The 13,120-nt window shown below is 57.1% G+C and overlaps 7 protein-coding genes across 7 annotated transcripts; 3 read left to right on the forward strand and 4 right to left on the reverse strand.

Annotated features, from left to right (window-relative positions):
* Nucleotides 1-91: 91 nt before the first annotated feature.
* On the forward strand, nucleotides 92-1,844 carry BDY17DRAFT_322735 (uncharacterized protein; the record flags this gene model as incomplete). The annotated part of the gene is made up of 3 exons (XM_033736868.1): nucleotides 92-723; nucleotides 782-1,148; nucleotides 1,206-1,844. The coding sequence occupies 3 exons, from the start codon at nucleotides 92-94 to the stop codon at nucleotides 1,842-1,844; spliced, it is 1,638 nt and encodes a 545-aa protein (XP_033590406.1).
* A 20-nt stretch (nucleotides 1,845-1,864) lies between these two features.
* BDY17DRAFT_116597 (uncharacterized protein) lies at nucleotides 1,865-4,960 on the reverse strand. Its single transcript, XM_033729259.1, has 2 exons — nucleotides 4,744-4,960; nucleotides 1,865-4,676 (listed from the first exon to the last, which is right to left on the reverse strand). The coding sequence occupies exon 2, from the start codon at nucleotides 4,529-4,531 to the stop codon at nucleotides 1,886-1,888; it is 2,646 nt and encodes an 881-aa protein (XP_033590407.1). The 5' UTR covers nucleotides 4,532-4,676; nucleotides 4,744-4,960; the 3' UTR covers nucleotides 1,865-1,885.
* BDY17DRAFT_116596 (uncharacterized protein) lies at nucleotides 4,961-6,536 on the reverse strand. Its single transcript, XM_033729258.1, has one exon. The coding sequence runs from the start codon at nucleotides 6,298-6,300 to the stop codon at nucleotides 5,323-5,325; it is 978 nt and encodes a 325-aa protein (XP_033590408.1). The 5' UTR covers nucleotides 6,301-6,536; the 3' UTR covers nucleotides 4,961-5,322.
* Nucleotides 6,537-6,631: 95 nt separating this feature from the next.
* Nucleotides 6,632-7,478, forward strand: BDY17DRAFT_294525 (uncharacterized protein). Its single transcript, XM_033733150.1, has one exon. The coding sequence runs from the start codon at nucleotides 6,713-6,715 to the stop codon at nucleotides 7,160-7,162; it is 450 nt and encodes a 149-aa protein (XP_033590409.1). The 5' UTR covers nucleotides 6,632-6,712; the 3' UTR covers nucleotides 7,163-7,478.
* Nucleotides 7,479-8,401, reverse strand: BDY17DRAFT_294526 (ribosomal protein S17-domain-containing protein). The gene is made up of 3 exons (XM_033733151.1): nucleotides 8,151-8,401; nucleotides 7,802-8,040; nucleotides 7,479-7,745 (listed from the first exon to the last, which is right to left on the reverse strand). Exons 1-3 carry the CDS (start codon nucleotides 8,335-8,337, stop codon nucleotides 7,677-7,679), a joined length of 495 nt encoding a protein of 164 aa, XP_033590410.1. The 5' UTR covers nucleotides 8,338-8,401; the 3' UTR covers nucleotides 7,479-7,676.
* Nucleotides 8,402-8,599: 198 nt separating this feature from the next.
* Nucleotides 8,600-12,436, forward strand: BDY17DRAFT_322740 (Spc7 kinetochore protein-domain-containing protein; the record flags this gene model as incomplete). The annotated part of the gene is made up of 2 exons (XM_033736869.1): nucleotides 8,600-11,711; nucleotides 11,766-12,436. The coding sequence occupies 2 exons, from the start codon at nucleotides 8,600-8,602 to the stop codon at nucleotides 12,434-12,436; spliced, it is 3,783 nt and encodes a 1,260-aa protein (XP_033590411.1).
* Nucleotides 12,437-12,626: 190 nt separating this feature from the next.
* Nucleotides 12,627-13,048, reverse strand: BDY17DRAFT_322741 (uncharacterized protein; the record flags this gene model as incomplete). Its single annotated transcript, XM_033736870.1, has 3 exons — nucleotides 12,627-12,768; nucleotides 12,890-12,972; nucleotides 13,043-13,048. 3 exons carry the CDS (start codon nucleotides 13,046-13,048, stop codon nucleotides 12,627-12,629), a joined length of 231 nt encoding a protein of 76 aa, XP_033590412.1.
* Between the last annotated feature and the right edge of the window lie 72 nt (nucleotides 13,049-13,120).

The raw sequence follows: 13,120 nt of genomic DNA on the forward strand, positions 1-13,120 counted from the left end.
CGAGGCTGCAAGCTTCCTCGACGACACTTCATCCTGCTGCACGGCAGCTTTCATCCTCCCTTGCCGTCCATTTAGTAATTCCCCCTCCTCAATGTCGCGTTCTCTTTTCACACCCTTCCGGCGGAAACCGCCGTACATCTGCCCCCAATGTCTCCACACCCGCAAACCTCTCCCTTCCCCAATCCCCCGCCGCGCCTTCCACCTCTCCTCCCCCCGCGAACAGCAGTCTAGCAACCTCCTCGCCCTCCTCGAAACCCGCGGCTTCATCCACCAAATAGCCGGTGACCGCCACCTCCTCTCCACCCTGCTCTCTCGCCGTAAACTCCGCTTCTACGCCGGTGTAGACCCCACCGCCCCCTCGCTGCACCTCGGCCATCTCCTCCCGCTCATGCTCCTCTTCTGGCTCACGCTTCACGGTCACCAAGCCGTCTCGCTCGTCGGCGGCGCCACAGCGAGAGTAGGCGATCCCAGCGGCCGGCTCACGGCTCGTGTGCAAACTGCAGCACACGTGCGGACATCCGATGCGAAGGCCATGTTTGCGCAGACGGAGGCGTTGTGGAGGAATGTGAGGGAGTGTGCGGCGCGGCGGGGGTGGAGGGAGGAGGAGATGGGCGCGTACGAGGTGTTGGATAATGGACGTTGGTTGGATGAATTGGGAATTCTGGACTTTTTGCAGACGATGGGAAATGGGATGCGGCTTGGGGCGATGTTGGGTCGGGATACGTGAGTGAGTTCCTACTGGCTTCGGTGCTGTGAGTATTCATTGACGTTTTGTGGACAGGGTGCGGAATAAGATGGAAAAGGGCGATGGCATGTCTTTCGCCGAATTCACTTATCCCCTCCTTCAGGCCTGGGATTGGTGGCATATGTACAACACCCTCGGCGTCCAAGTGCAGATTGGCGGAAGCGATCAGTATGGGAATATCGTGGCGGGAATGGACGCCGTGCGCTATATTGCGCAGACCCATCAGGACGCAGACACTCGAGCTCGCTGGCTGGATGGGGAGGGAAGGTTGAATGAAGACTTGGCTCCCATGGGCCTGACTGTGCCGCTGTTGACAACGGCAAGTGGAGAGAAGTTTGGCAAGAGTGCTGGGAACGCCATCTGGCTTGACCCAAGACTGACGTCCCCGTTTGATCTCTACGGAGTAAGTCGAACACCCTAGCTCTTGGCCCCTAGAAAAGCAAGACTAACGCGCCCCAAGTTCCTCCTGCGCTCCTCCGACGCCGACGTCGAGCGCTACCTCAACCTCTTCACCTTCCTCCCGACAGACATCATCGCATCCACCATGTCCGCACACAACCTCGACCCAGGCAAGCGGAAAGCCCAACATCTGCTCGCAAGCGAAGTCCTCGAGCTCGTGCATGGCCGAGACGAAGCGCTCAAGACTCGTGCGCAACATGAAGCTCTTCGTAATCCGACTTTGGCTTCGTTTTCATCGCCCTCGTCGTCCGATGCTTCGCAAGCAGAGACTTCCTCGAACGAAGCCTGGATCCGCTTGCCGCAGTCTCTACTTCTGGGCGCTCCGTCTTACGCTCATGTCTTGTTTCACGCGGGACTAGCACCATCCAAGTCCGAGGGTGCGAGGATGATCGCCAAGGGAGGTGTCTACGTGGCATCCTCCGAGGCGTATGCGAACGTCGACAACGGTGAAAGACAACAGGAAGTCGTGTGGACGCAGATCAAAGATGCAAAGGCTGCGGTCGTCGACACGGCGCTCCTTAATGGCTTGCTGATGCTGCGGCTCGGCAAGTGGAAAGTGCGGGTAATTCAGATGGTGCCGGATGATCAGCAGGGTGTGGATGCCGGTGTTGCGTCGTCTGCGCGAACGGCTCAAGGCTAGCTGTTCTCCAAAGCAAAATCATGCGGCTTAGCATTCCGCCCTCATCGAAGCCTCGGCCGGCCGCGTCTAGTAGACAATCTCACCGCCTTGCGCACCCGCGGACTACTGCTCTCACTCCCACTGCTCTCCTCCGTCCCCGCACCATGGCCTTCACTGTCCTCACTCTCCGACACATCATCATCACCCTCCAACTGATCCGGCTCGTACAATTCGTCATCTTCAGCCTCCGCGTCAGCATCCATGGGCTCCGAGGCAACGTCGTCGAAAATGTTAAATGCCGCCAACCGGTCGCCTGCGGCGCGCCCAATGTCCTGCTTCGCTCGCGCTGTGCCTGCGTGTTGCACCGCCGTTGCTGTAGCTAGCGATACGTGCTTCCGGGGTGACGAGGACACGGGTTTTCTCGGCGAGGATGTCGCACTCCTCGCGCCGCCATCTTCGTCGTCCATACGCCGTTTCTTCACAGCCACTACGCGTGCGATTCCTTTCTTTTTCCCTTTCCCGCCTTTGCGGTGCAGTGATGATGACACCGCCTTTGCCCGCAGATTGCCGTCTTCGTCCTCGCTCTCCGATACTTCGAAGAAGCCCTTGACCAGATTCGCGTTGCGCACGTGCGGCGCCGACTTCTTCGCCTTCTTGCTCTCCTGCAGCTGCTCGTTGGGAAATTTGGGCCCGTAGTTGAAGAGCAGCTCTTTGCCCGCGGGGATGTCGCGGCCGGCATATAGGGCAATGCGATGCACAGTATTAACCATGATGATGCGAGGGTAGAGGTTCGCCTTCTCCGGGCGTGCATGGTTGATGAAGCGCATCTTATTCCCAAAGTACGTGCTGTCGATCTCCTGCTCTTTGTTGAGGGAAAAGAGGTAGCTGAGGCGCTGGTGTTCGTAGACGGCGCCGCGCCGCTCGCCTTCGCTCTTCGTGATGATCTCGCCCTTGTACTCGCCTACAAACTCGTTCTCGCGGATGTGCTCGCATGCGAAGAGGCCCAGGCCGTGCACGCCGCTGTCGCCAAGGAGGGTGTGTTTGGGGATGTTGCGCTGGATGTTGGCGTTGCGGCAGCGGCCTGCGCGCTCGTCGTGGCGGTGGATGGGATCAACAACGTCACAGACACCGCACGAGGCGCAGAGATCCGGGTCGCATTCTCTTCCTAGCTGCCAGCAGACGCAGTTGGCATTCTCGAAACACACGTTGTGGTCTTTCCGCTGCCCGCAAGCGCAGCCTTTGAATTTGCGTGTACAGTTTGAAGGACAGCTGCAGGTCTTTTCGCACGGGATTGCTTTCGCATAGCAGCTGCATTTCGCGGTCTCGCAGGATGTGCCGGGGTGGAAACACGGATAGAATGGTCCACGACTCTCCGCTTCGTGCAGATATCCACTCCAGTAGTTTGCGTCTTTTTGCTTCCTTCTGAGTGCGGGATCAGGTAGCGGGCTGATCGACTGCGCTTCCGGCGGAAACTCGACCCGAGTCCGGTAATTCACCTTGAATGGGTGCACAATGTCTGTGGCGACGGCGGTGTCGACCGAGAAGATAGAGTCATCATCGCTCTCGCTCCCCCCGTCCGCGGTATGTTTGAACTGGCCGTGGTATGGGCAGTTAAAGCGTAAGCACATCCTGCATGTCAAACCGTTGTCCGAGGGCTGCAATGCCACGCCAGGAGCTGCTTCTGGGTGTGATTCCAATGCACCGCTTCCGGAATGTTGTCCTTTGCGTGCATACTCGCAGCGTCGAGCGATATGCCAGAGACTGAATTTGGTCATCTTCTGAAACATTTCGCACAACACCGCGGCCCGGCCCAGTTTGGCCGGTGTAGATGGAGGCAGAGAGTTGAGTACTTCGTTCCATCGATCGCTGCTCCGTTTGAAGTCATCCTTGCAAAATTGATCGCGTAGTGCATAGGCTCTGAGCACATCTGTGTCCGTGATGGAGGCCAGGTCCAACTTAGGCACTAACAGGAAACGAAGCACATCCGCCCAGGAGCACTCTAGATCCACTAGAGCACTCTCAACATAGCGTTCGTATTTCTGCGCCTGCAACAGCACCAGTAGCTTCCGCTCGCGGTCTGCGATGTCGACTCTGTATTGCCCATTCAGGTTCGCAGCGTCGGCCAAGTCGAATTCGTCGCCAAAGTAAGGCCAGCAGTGCAGATGGATCACGTTGGGCGCTAGCAGGTTATTCTTCAGATTGACATAGTGCGCGTAGCCAGGCACATCTTGTGTGTTGGTATTGAAGTTGGTGTAGGGAGTGGCCAGCCAGGTTATGGGCTTGTTATTATCCCACGTCATTCGCTGGACGCCCCAGACCTCGTCGTCAGGCGTTGAGCCTTTTTGCGGCGTGCGTAGCTGGAGAAGTTTCAGGTTGGCAAAGAAAGATGTAGGAGGGTCAGGATTGGTGGCATGATCCTCATTCGCGAGCCGGGCGCGATTCAAAGCAATGCCAGTCCAGTACTCGTTGTCTCCTTGCAGTTCCTCCAGGTACTGTCCGAGAATCTTCTCCACGCGATTTGCGAGGGGAAGGTGTGAAAGGGTGTCTACTGAGATGGTAGGAGCGGACGGCGGAATCACCTTCGGAGCGGGTGGCGTGGTAGCCTTCCTCGTCCCTAGGAACGGAAGGCGGCTGAATAGGCGTGTTGGCGAGATGGCGGTTGGCTCATCGTCACTACTAATCTCGATGACTTCATTGAAGCGGCTCATCTTGAGTCGACAAGGGTCGTGTCTGACGCCGGAGATGTCACTCGAAAGCCGTTCATGCTCAAAAGGTCGTCACGTGTCCGGAATGGCGGGACACTGCAGGGCTTCCCATAACATGAACCCGCTATGAGGTCCGTATCATTCGTTTCTGCGGCATCGTTAGCTTGGCATTGGCCGCCGAAATGGATGTGACGGCTCAGAATGATCAAACTCACGCGCTTTCTAGTCGACTCGCGGTGTTGGAACGAATTGTTGGGCCGTGCGGATTTCGTGTTTTGAGGCAAGTTGAAAGTGAAAAGACGGAGAAATGAAAGAGCGAGTTCGTAACTTTCGTGGAGATTCTTGAGAAGCGTGAAAGGCAGTGGCGGTGATGTTTGCGACCGAGAGACAATGCGGGTGTTGTTGTCTTGGGATGAATTGCAGTCCGCTGATGTTGGCCTGTGCGCAGTCGCAGACCGTTTGGGCAAGTGCGTCCGACTCGCCAGCCTGGCGGCAAGGCGGCTACACACCCACTAGATATATATTATAGCAGGTCTTGAATTGAGTCCGAGGCTCTCTAAGGCTTGTTACGAGGGAGATGGTACATCTAGCGTACTAGCTACTGAATATATAGTATAGCAGGAAGGCCCTGAATGAAGTCCGAGGCTCGGCAAGGCTTGTTGTAAGGGAGATAGTACAATCCAACCACTTCTTCTAGCACGTGGCCTGGCCTGCACTTCACTTCTCGACAAACGATTCGTGATTTATCGCTACGATTCTTGATTCAACGCTCATCTGAACTGACATATCCCCCTTTAGTCTATGTCTTCTAATGACTCCGTTGCGCTCGCCGTGTTGCCACCATAACTCTCCGGCACCATGACCCCGACAAGACACGTTCCCAGCATGTTCTCCCAATTCACCCAGGGATGCACCTCCATAAACAGCTTTGTTCCATCTCTCCCCGCGGCCTTCATAATTTCTGCTTCTCCACCCGGGTGAAAAGGGATGTAAGGCGTGATGTTGTACACCTTGCCCTGCCAGCTGCTCCACGCCGGCTTCCCCTTACGCCCCGTCATGGATTTCAGCTGACTGGGTGTCACACGCTGGAATGTGCCGACGCCGCTCAGATTGCCCTTGCGCGTCAGCGCTGCCCAGTCCATGGGTGAGTGTCCAGGGGCGAGCAGGACTTTTCCTCGAGCATTGGGAGTCGCCACGGCACCGTTTGGTGACAGTGAGCTGACACGCTGTTGGCTGTTGGCTGGGATTCCTCTGTTCGGTAGCGGCCCGTTCGATGGGATCCGCAGTGAAGATGTAGAGCTCGGTGGCAGCATGGATGCTGGGCGAGCCGGCGGCGGCATGAGGCCTTTGCCACCCGGCGCGCTTGAGGGGGTAGAAGTGCGTGATGATGGTTCGACACGCTTGGGGATGTCGTGCGAGAGCGATGTTGCAGCGCTCTGCGGTAACACTCTCTGTTTTGCCTGTTGTGGGCTCGAATCTCCATTCAGGGTGAAGGCTGGAATAGCGACATCGTCCTCTGTAGCGGAAGCCTTTGGAGTGGTTTCGCCCTCGAGTTCCTCGTCCACATCCTGAACCATTTTCGGTGCTTTGATCTCTTCCTGGGAACGCTGTCCAGTAGTTGATCGAACGGGTTTCCCCTCACTGCCACGTCCCATCTCGCGCCGCTCCGGTGGCGACCACCACTGCGGCAAAATTCCAATTACACTTCTGCCATGTCTCGCGGCCAGGTATACCAGTGAAGATATCAGAATCGCAAGGCTCCAGTACGCCATGTGTTGTTGCGCGAGTCGTCGCGAGCAGCTCTTGTGCTCACTAGATTTTTGGCCGCTTACGAAGGGAGCGATTTGAGATGTTGCTCGGAGCCATGCTGGACGAGTCAAGGCGCCATGGCGAATATTATTAAAGCGGGAATATTCTCTGTGGTGAGGAAATCGTGATCTGCCTGTTTGCAAGCGCGCTTTGTGTCGGATGGAGTGTGTGTTGGAGCCTCGAGCATAGAAACATCATCGAAGTGATGCAGCGCTGGCTCTTCAAAACATGAACCCTAACCCTAAGCCATGACTTCAGACCTCGAACTCGTCATGCAATACTCAACTCTGCCTCGTGAACTTTGCGAGACAGACCGTGACTTTCGACATCGTGACATCTCGTACTCCGACAACAGTACATACACAACCCTCCAAGATGATCACAAGAACACTCCTCCCCCGCGCCCTCCGACACCTCAACTCCCGCGCCTCCCCAAGCAGAGCATACCTAACCAGCACGCGCACCCGCATCACCATCCCACGTCAAAGCCGCTCAGCATCCCACACCCCGCCGCAACTCCTACGCTGGCTCTCCTCCAAATCCCTCGCGGACGAGAAAATCGAAGAAATCACCGAGCTCTTCGCCACCGCGCAGGACGAGTTTGAAATCGCCATGGAGGAGACGGAGAAGGTGTCCGTGTATGCGGAGGAGGACCGCAAGGCGGCGCGCGAGGAGCTGAGTCGCGTGCAGGAGGCGTATGCGCTGGTGGTGGAGGGGCCGGACGAGCAGTTGGCGAGTGAGGTCAAGACGAGGATTGGGCAGCGGATACGGGAGTTGGAGCAGGGCGTGGCGAGGATGGAGGAGATTGCTATGAACCAGGATTAGGGTCTTCACGCTGCAAAGACAAAAGACGAAAGCCTTTGGATCGACCGGGTCGGTGGGCAAGGCGAGGATAAGAAGCGACGTCCCGCCTGCTCAGGAATACCACGGATCTCCTTGACGATTGTATCATTCACGTAATCGCGAAGCGGTGAGAAACACGCGACATGGGCCCGGAGGTGGGTATAGACGGCGAGGTAGCCCTACATGGCAGGATGCACAATACCATGTACAGTACGATGTACAGTAGCCAGCAATGGCCTTCGCACCGGCAGCGCTGCCCTGCGATTGTAGACTAGCAGCGAATGTGACCAGCAAAACTTCTTGTAGACTTGTGATGAGTTTCGTCGTAGTATCTGCAACTCAATCGCAGGCTATTGACCGGGTGCCCCTCGAGGCATAGCTGTATTTAGCCTGCCATCGAGCAAAACCACCCAAACCATGACGTGCGCCACTTTTCCAGCACCATCGCCATTGTACCATACGACTCTTGCTTCCCCCCACACCATCCGTGATCCCCTTAAAACTTCTCAAACTTCTTCACCTGCTTTCCTGTCCGGGGCAGAACGCGCAGCACATTGAAACGGACCTGGATTGGAATGTCAGTCATGTCACATACTATCATGCGGCGAATCAAGAACACACCGTCTTGCTGAGAGGTCGGCATTGGCCCACGGTGACCTGGTCGCCGGGCTCGACACGGAAAGCCGGGCTCACGTGTGCGGCCAAGTTGGTGTGTCGCTTCTCGTATCGGGAGTACTTGGGGATGAAGTGAAGGTATTCGCGGCGGATGACGATTGTGCGGTGCATTTTGGTGGAGACGACGGTGCCGGTGAGGATACGGCCGCGGATGGAGACGAGGCCGGTGAAGGGGCACTTCTTGTCTGTGGGAAGAAAGTGATGTTAGTACCAGATTTTCCAGACCGCCGAGCGCATCAAACTCTTCAGTTGCAACGCAAGATGAAGCCCAACCGCTGCGCACGAGAGGACATACCGATGTAGTTGCCCTCGATCGCGAGCTTGGGCGTCCTGAAGCCCAAACCGACATCCTTATACCATCGTCGGCCACCCTTTCCGATACCCTGGGATTTCGCGGCCTTGGAGCCCCTCTTGTGGTTGAGGAAGATGTGAGGTTGCTTTTGGAAGGCACGTTCGCTCTGGACAGTCAACTCGGTCGCCATGGTTGCGGGTGTTGAGAGAGTGTGACGGTGGTGGGAGAAAGTCGACGACGTGCAGTCTGCAGTTTTCTCGGGTGTCCAGAAATTCGCGAGTGGGAATCTCGGACTCTTGGCGTTGGCGGGTACGGGCCGTGCCGCGGCGTCGGAGGCAACTTGGCCGATGTGTGTAAACAAACGTCAACCCCGCAACAACGACACGCGATCTTGACTTTTTCTCTTACAGCACCGTCCAATTCGACTCCACGCATCGGCGCACTCAGCCAAAATGGAGTACGTGGAGGACAAGGAGAACACCTTGCCTCAGACGTCGAGCGACCCGCTACTGTTCAAGACTGGCACTCCCTCACCCCGGAGAGCGGCGCGGAAAGGTCGCAGCAAGAGCATTGGCCCAGGAGGATTCGGCGAAATCCACGATACCGCCAAACTAGACGCGAAACAGGTAGCGAAGAATCGACGCAAGTCGACCTATGTCCCGGCGACAAAGGCTATCATCTCTAGCGATGTGGAAAAGGCGGAGCGACAAGCGGCGCGCCGCAAAACCCTAGCGAATCGACGCGTCTCTTTTGCGCCAGAGGCCACTTTGCATACCTGGGACGTGGTGGAATTCATGCGCGATCAGACCACATCTACCGACTCCTCCGATTCGACGCGTAGGACCTCCAAGGGTTCTCCGTTCAAGAGAGCAACCACCCCCGATTCCGAGATGGAGGACGAGGACGACGAGGATTCGGTGCAGGTGTCTAGTTCACCTGCGCAGCCGAATAGGGCACGGCGAAACTCTGGCTTCCCAGCGCAGCTCATGAGCGACTCTGATGATGGCTCGAGCGATGCCGAGGAAGGCAGTGAAGGATCTGAAGACGATGCGCCTGGATCGGATGACGATACTGGCACGGCCATGAGTCTCGACCTCGACAATGTCACCGCACAATCTGTCGGTGCAAGTGAAGGAAACAGCACAGATTCGAGCGGTCGTCTGGAAGCTGCATTGCGGCAGGCCGCGGAGGCGGCGGGTACTCGTGGGATCGAATACGATGAATACGGCGATGCTTCTATGGAACTGGCCGGCGATGAAGTCACGAATGCTTTTAAGGCGTGGACAGAAGATCGTGCGGCGAATCAACCACCTGGTTCCGCATCTCTGGATCAAGAAAACGTCAATCCGTTCTCGCCAGCGTTCAAAGCACAGCTTATCTCGGGTGTCGTCAACCGTCCAGCAACTGTCGAGGAGGAGAACACCGGTGACTTGAGCATGGACATGACTCGGGCGGTGGGTGGGATCATTCGACAACCTCCTGCAATGGAAGCCGAGACCTCGCTTCTTGGTGATGGCACAATGGATCTGACTCAAGCTGTTGGCAAGATACAACAGCAGCAACAGCAAGCGCCATCGCCTCGTGGCCAGAAACGCCGCAGATCGACGAACGATGTGGGCTCTCCAGCAGCTGCAGTGTCTTCAAATCAATCGAAACGTCGAAGATCATCTGTCGCGCGCTCGTCCATGGGTGGCGACGATACGATGGATCTGACGATGGCCATGGGCCATATTAAGAGTAACGGCTCACCGACAAAATCAGAACGTCGCAAGAGCGTTGGTCGGCGACGGTCTTCTGGAGTCACTTCCGAGCCGGATGAAGCAACCATGGACTTCACGCAAGCGGTTGGAGGTGTCAAGTCTGTGGCCCGAGCAGAACATACCGGATCGAGCTTTGACGAGAATGAAGAGCTTACCATGGAGCTGACTACAGTTCTTGGAGGGATTCAAAGCATTGGAAGGGTAGCAGCCAGCGCCCAGCCGATGACACCTCAACAGCAATCGCCAGTCAACCCAAAGGTCAACACAACTCCCAAGGACCAAGAGCGCTTCAAGGATGCACCAGATAGTGGGCCGAAGAAGCTTTTGACCCCAATCTTCCAGAAGCAGGTGCTGCACTCCGCTGACAAGACTCGATCAGGCGGCAAGTCTCAACAACTTGCCTCGCCATCACGCATCGCGTTTCCTGCTATAGTTGGTACTCCACGAGCGGCGCCGCAGAGCAACACTGGGACACCGAAGTCCTCTCCAGCAAAGACTCAACTTACCACACCGCAAAAGCCTTCACTTCGCGACCACCAGTCCCCGGTCAAGTCCACGCCTAGAATTACGCCTGTGCAGAGTCCGGCACGACCGCGCAACAGCGCAACGCCAGATAGCGTGCAGCGGCAACAGCTTGATGCACAGCTGCATGACGTTCAGCAGTCTCCACCAGGCCAAAGGCAGCCGTCTCCTTCCCCAATGAGGATTCCCTCGACGCCTCAACAGCCGTCGGAACCAACCCAAGACGGGCGACGCCTGGCTGCCTCTATCAAGCTGATGTCTACGCCGAGGAAGGAGACTCTGAAGACCACGGTCACGCCCAAGCCGCAGCCGCAACCGAGTCCTCAAGTGGCGCCAGCAAGTAGGACGCGGCCCACCCCGAGGGCAAAGGCGAACGCGACCACCTCACCAGCCAAGCAACTCGGTGAGGACATGGCCCGGATCGCTGCTTCGGATGGCAATGCAGCCGAGAGGATCCAGCTTCAAGAGTTCTTGGACGTCGCAGGCATTCGCTTCATGGATCTGACAACTACCAAACGGCGAATGACTACCGCAATCACACCCTCCAAAGCGAAGAGAGCGGGCGAATTGCAAACCGACGACGAAGAAAGCGAGGCGACTCTCGAGAGCGCGGTCGTAGCGGGCAGCTGCACTCTTCCTGAGCTTGAGATGTACGAGCACGCATGCCACGAACTGCGACGATACATTTCCGACGGGAAGCGCGTGGTCAAAGAGCTCGAGAGCGCGACGGCAAAGGACACGCCACCCCTGATCCAAGCTTATGTCGCCGCCGGGGCGAAGCGCAAGGCGGTAATGGATGCGCAGATGCGCGACATCAAGACGCATGCCAGGTATCGAAGCAAGGAGATGTGGTATGCGTGGCGTGCGCAGCTGCTGGAGGATCTACTGAAGGCGTTGCAAGGCATTGCGGAGCGGTCCTTCAAAGACGATGAGACGCTGAATAGTGCCGAAGCCGTCTTGGACGAAGTCTTGCCGGGCCTTGTTGAACAGCAGGAAGTACTGCAGCGGACGGCGGAGAAGCTTGAGCGAGAAGTCGCGGACACGAACGAAGAAGATCAAGAGGAGCTGGAGGCGGCGAGAGAACGCTTGCTGGAGGCCGATCAGCTGGTTCAAGAGAGACAGCGAGTCCTCGAAGAATTGCAAGCCGAGTTTGACGAGCAGCAAGCAAAGGCGAACGACCTCCAGGAAACGAAGGAGGAAGTGGGCGCCGCTATTCGCGAAGCGGACCGAGTGCGAGAAGCATGTCGAGGCGTTTCCACCAACGAGATCGCCAGTCTTCAGGGTATGTGTAGTCCACAGCCCTCATTAGTCGATGTATACTAACTAAAGGCCACAGCATCCGTCCGGCAACTCGAAGACTCATTAGGCTGGAGCATGCGATCTGCCTCGTCGTCTCCGCCAACAGTCACCATGACCTACAAATCGCAACTCCAACTCTACTTCCACCCCACCGCGTTTTCCACTCACCGCGCTGGCCAGCAGAACGCGCCCATCAGCTTGATCTACACCTCTTCCGACCAGCCGGGCACGACTCTTCGCTTCTTCCTCCAACTTCTCCGCGCCTCGCTGCAAGCCCTCCCGCAATCCTCCACCCGCGTACCGAGTCTGTTGACTCTTGTTAGCAACGGCTGGGAAACGGCGTTGGCAGTGGCGGAAGCAGAGCGTCGCTTGAATTTGGAGTTGCCGACGGAGTCTCGCATCGTGTCGGATGAGAAGTTGGCGGTTACGTCGTCGATTCTCCTCCCGCGCGTCAGGTCGAAGGTGAGGGTCACGTTTGAGGTTGAGGCTTCTGTCGTTGGCGCTGTGGGTGAGGATGATGGGGAGATGGAGGTGCGGACGAGCGTGGTGCCGAGTGTGAAGGTGGTTTATGGGGAGGGGTATAATGAGAAGAAGATGGGGGAGTTTGTCGCAAAGGGAATTGCGGAGGGAATGGAGGGGTGGGATGCGACTGTGAGAGAGTTGCGGGAGAAGCTTATCGCGAGAGGACCTAAAGGAGGGAGGCAGTAGTGGATTTTCCTTGAGATCTTAGATGGTCACGGCGTTGATCAGCATAGCGTTGATGGTGGCTGTGTTGAGGAAAGTGGCTTGGATTTGCGCCTTTGTCGCCTGTATCTCCATCCGATACCACCCCGTGCCAGACCGAATCAGAAACGCCGCGTGTATCCCAGACAATCGCATAAAAATACTGCCGGCGCCATCATCTCTTCCTCTCAAAGTATCCGCTCGAACTCATCAACGCCACACTCTGATCCATAATCGTCTCGCCGACCCAAAGGTAGTTCTCGATCCAGCGCTTGAGGTTACGCGATTCGGAGAAGGAGTCGGAGCGGATGCTAGGACTGCGGTGTTGGTCGGGGGGTCAGGCTAATTTTGTGCGCACACGTAGGATGAGAGGGAGTTGGGAAGGGAGGGGGTGGGATGCGATGCGATGGGAAAGATGGATGGCGGGGAAGGACGTACGTTAGGCCTGTGCTGCGTTTGACGCCGGCGAGGAAGGCGGAGACGAGGACTGCGTCGAAGGTGTAGTGGGCTAGTCGCCCGAGCTGGTGGTGAGGGAGAAAGGTTAGCAGGGTGAGGTGGAGTGGAGGGTCGCGTGGGCTGGGCCAGACGTACAACCATCGTGATGCTAGAGCGTGTTGAGGCTATTCGCGTTGCGCTGGCGAGGATGTGGGTTCGTGGGGGGCGCCTTCA

Source organism: Neohortaea acidophila (genome assembly GCF_010093505.1).
Source record: "Neohortaea acidophila strain CBS 113389 unplaced genomic scaffold BDY17scaffold_4, whole genome shotgun sequence".
In the NCBI taxonomy this organism is placed as follows: domain Eukaryota; kingdom Fungi; phylum Ascomycota; class Dothideomycetes; order Mycosphaerellales; family Teratosphaeriaceae; genus Neohortaea; species Neohortaea acidophila.

What these genes read in the sequence shown, in the direction of transcription:
- BDY17DRAFT_116596 (XM_033729258.1), bottom strand. Translation starts at nt 6,300, where the DNA reads ATGGCGTACTGGAGCCTTGCGATTCTGATATCTTCACTGGTATACCTG.
- BDY17DRAFT_294525 (XM_033733150.1), top strand. Translation starts at nt 6,713, where the DNA reads ATGATCACAAGAACACTCCTCCCCCGCGCCCTCCGACACCTCAACTCC.
- BDY17DRAFT_116597 (XM_033729259.1), bottom strand. Translation starts at nt 4,531, where the DNA reads ATGAGCCGCTTCAATGAAGTCATCGAGATTAGTAGTGACGATGAGCCA.
- BDY17DRAFT_294526 (XM_033733151.1), bottom strand. Translation starts at nt 8,337, where the DNA reads ATGGCGACCGAGTTGACTGTCCAGAGCGAACGTGCCTTCCAAAAGCAA. An exon ending in GATCGAGGGCAACTACATCG is followed by an intron (nt 8,041 to 8,150) that starts GTATGTCCTCTC and finishes TTCTTCCCACAG; the next exon opens with ACAAGAAGTGCCCCTTCACC. An exon ending in GCCGACCTCTCAGCAAGACG is followed by an intron (nt 7,746 to 7,801) that starts GTGTGTTCTTGA and finishes ATTCCAATCCAG; the next exon opens with GTCCGTTTCAATGTGCTGCG.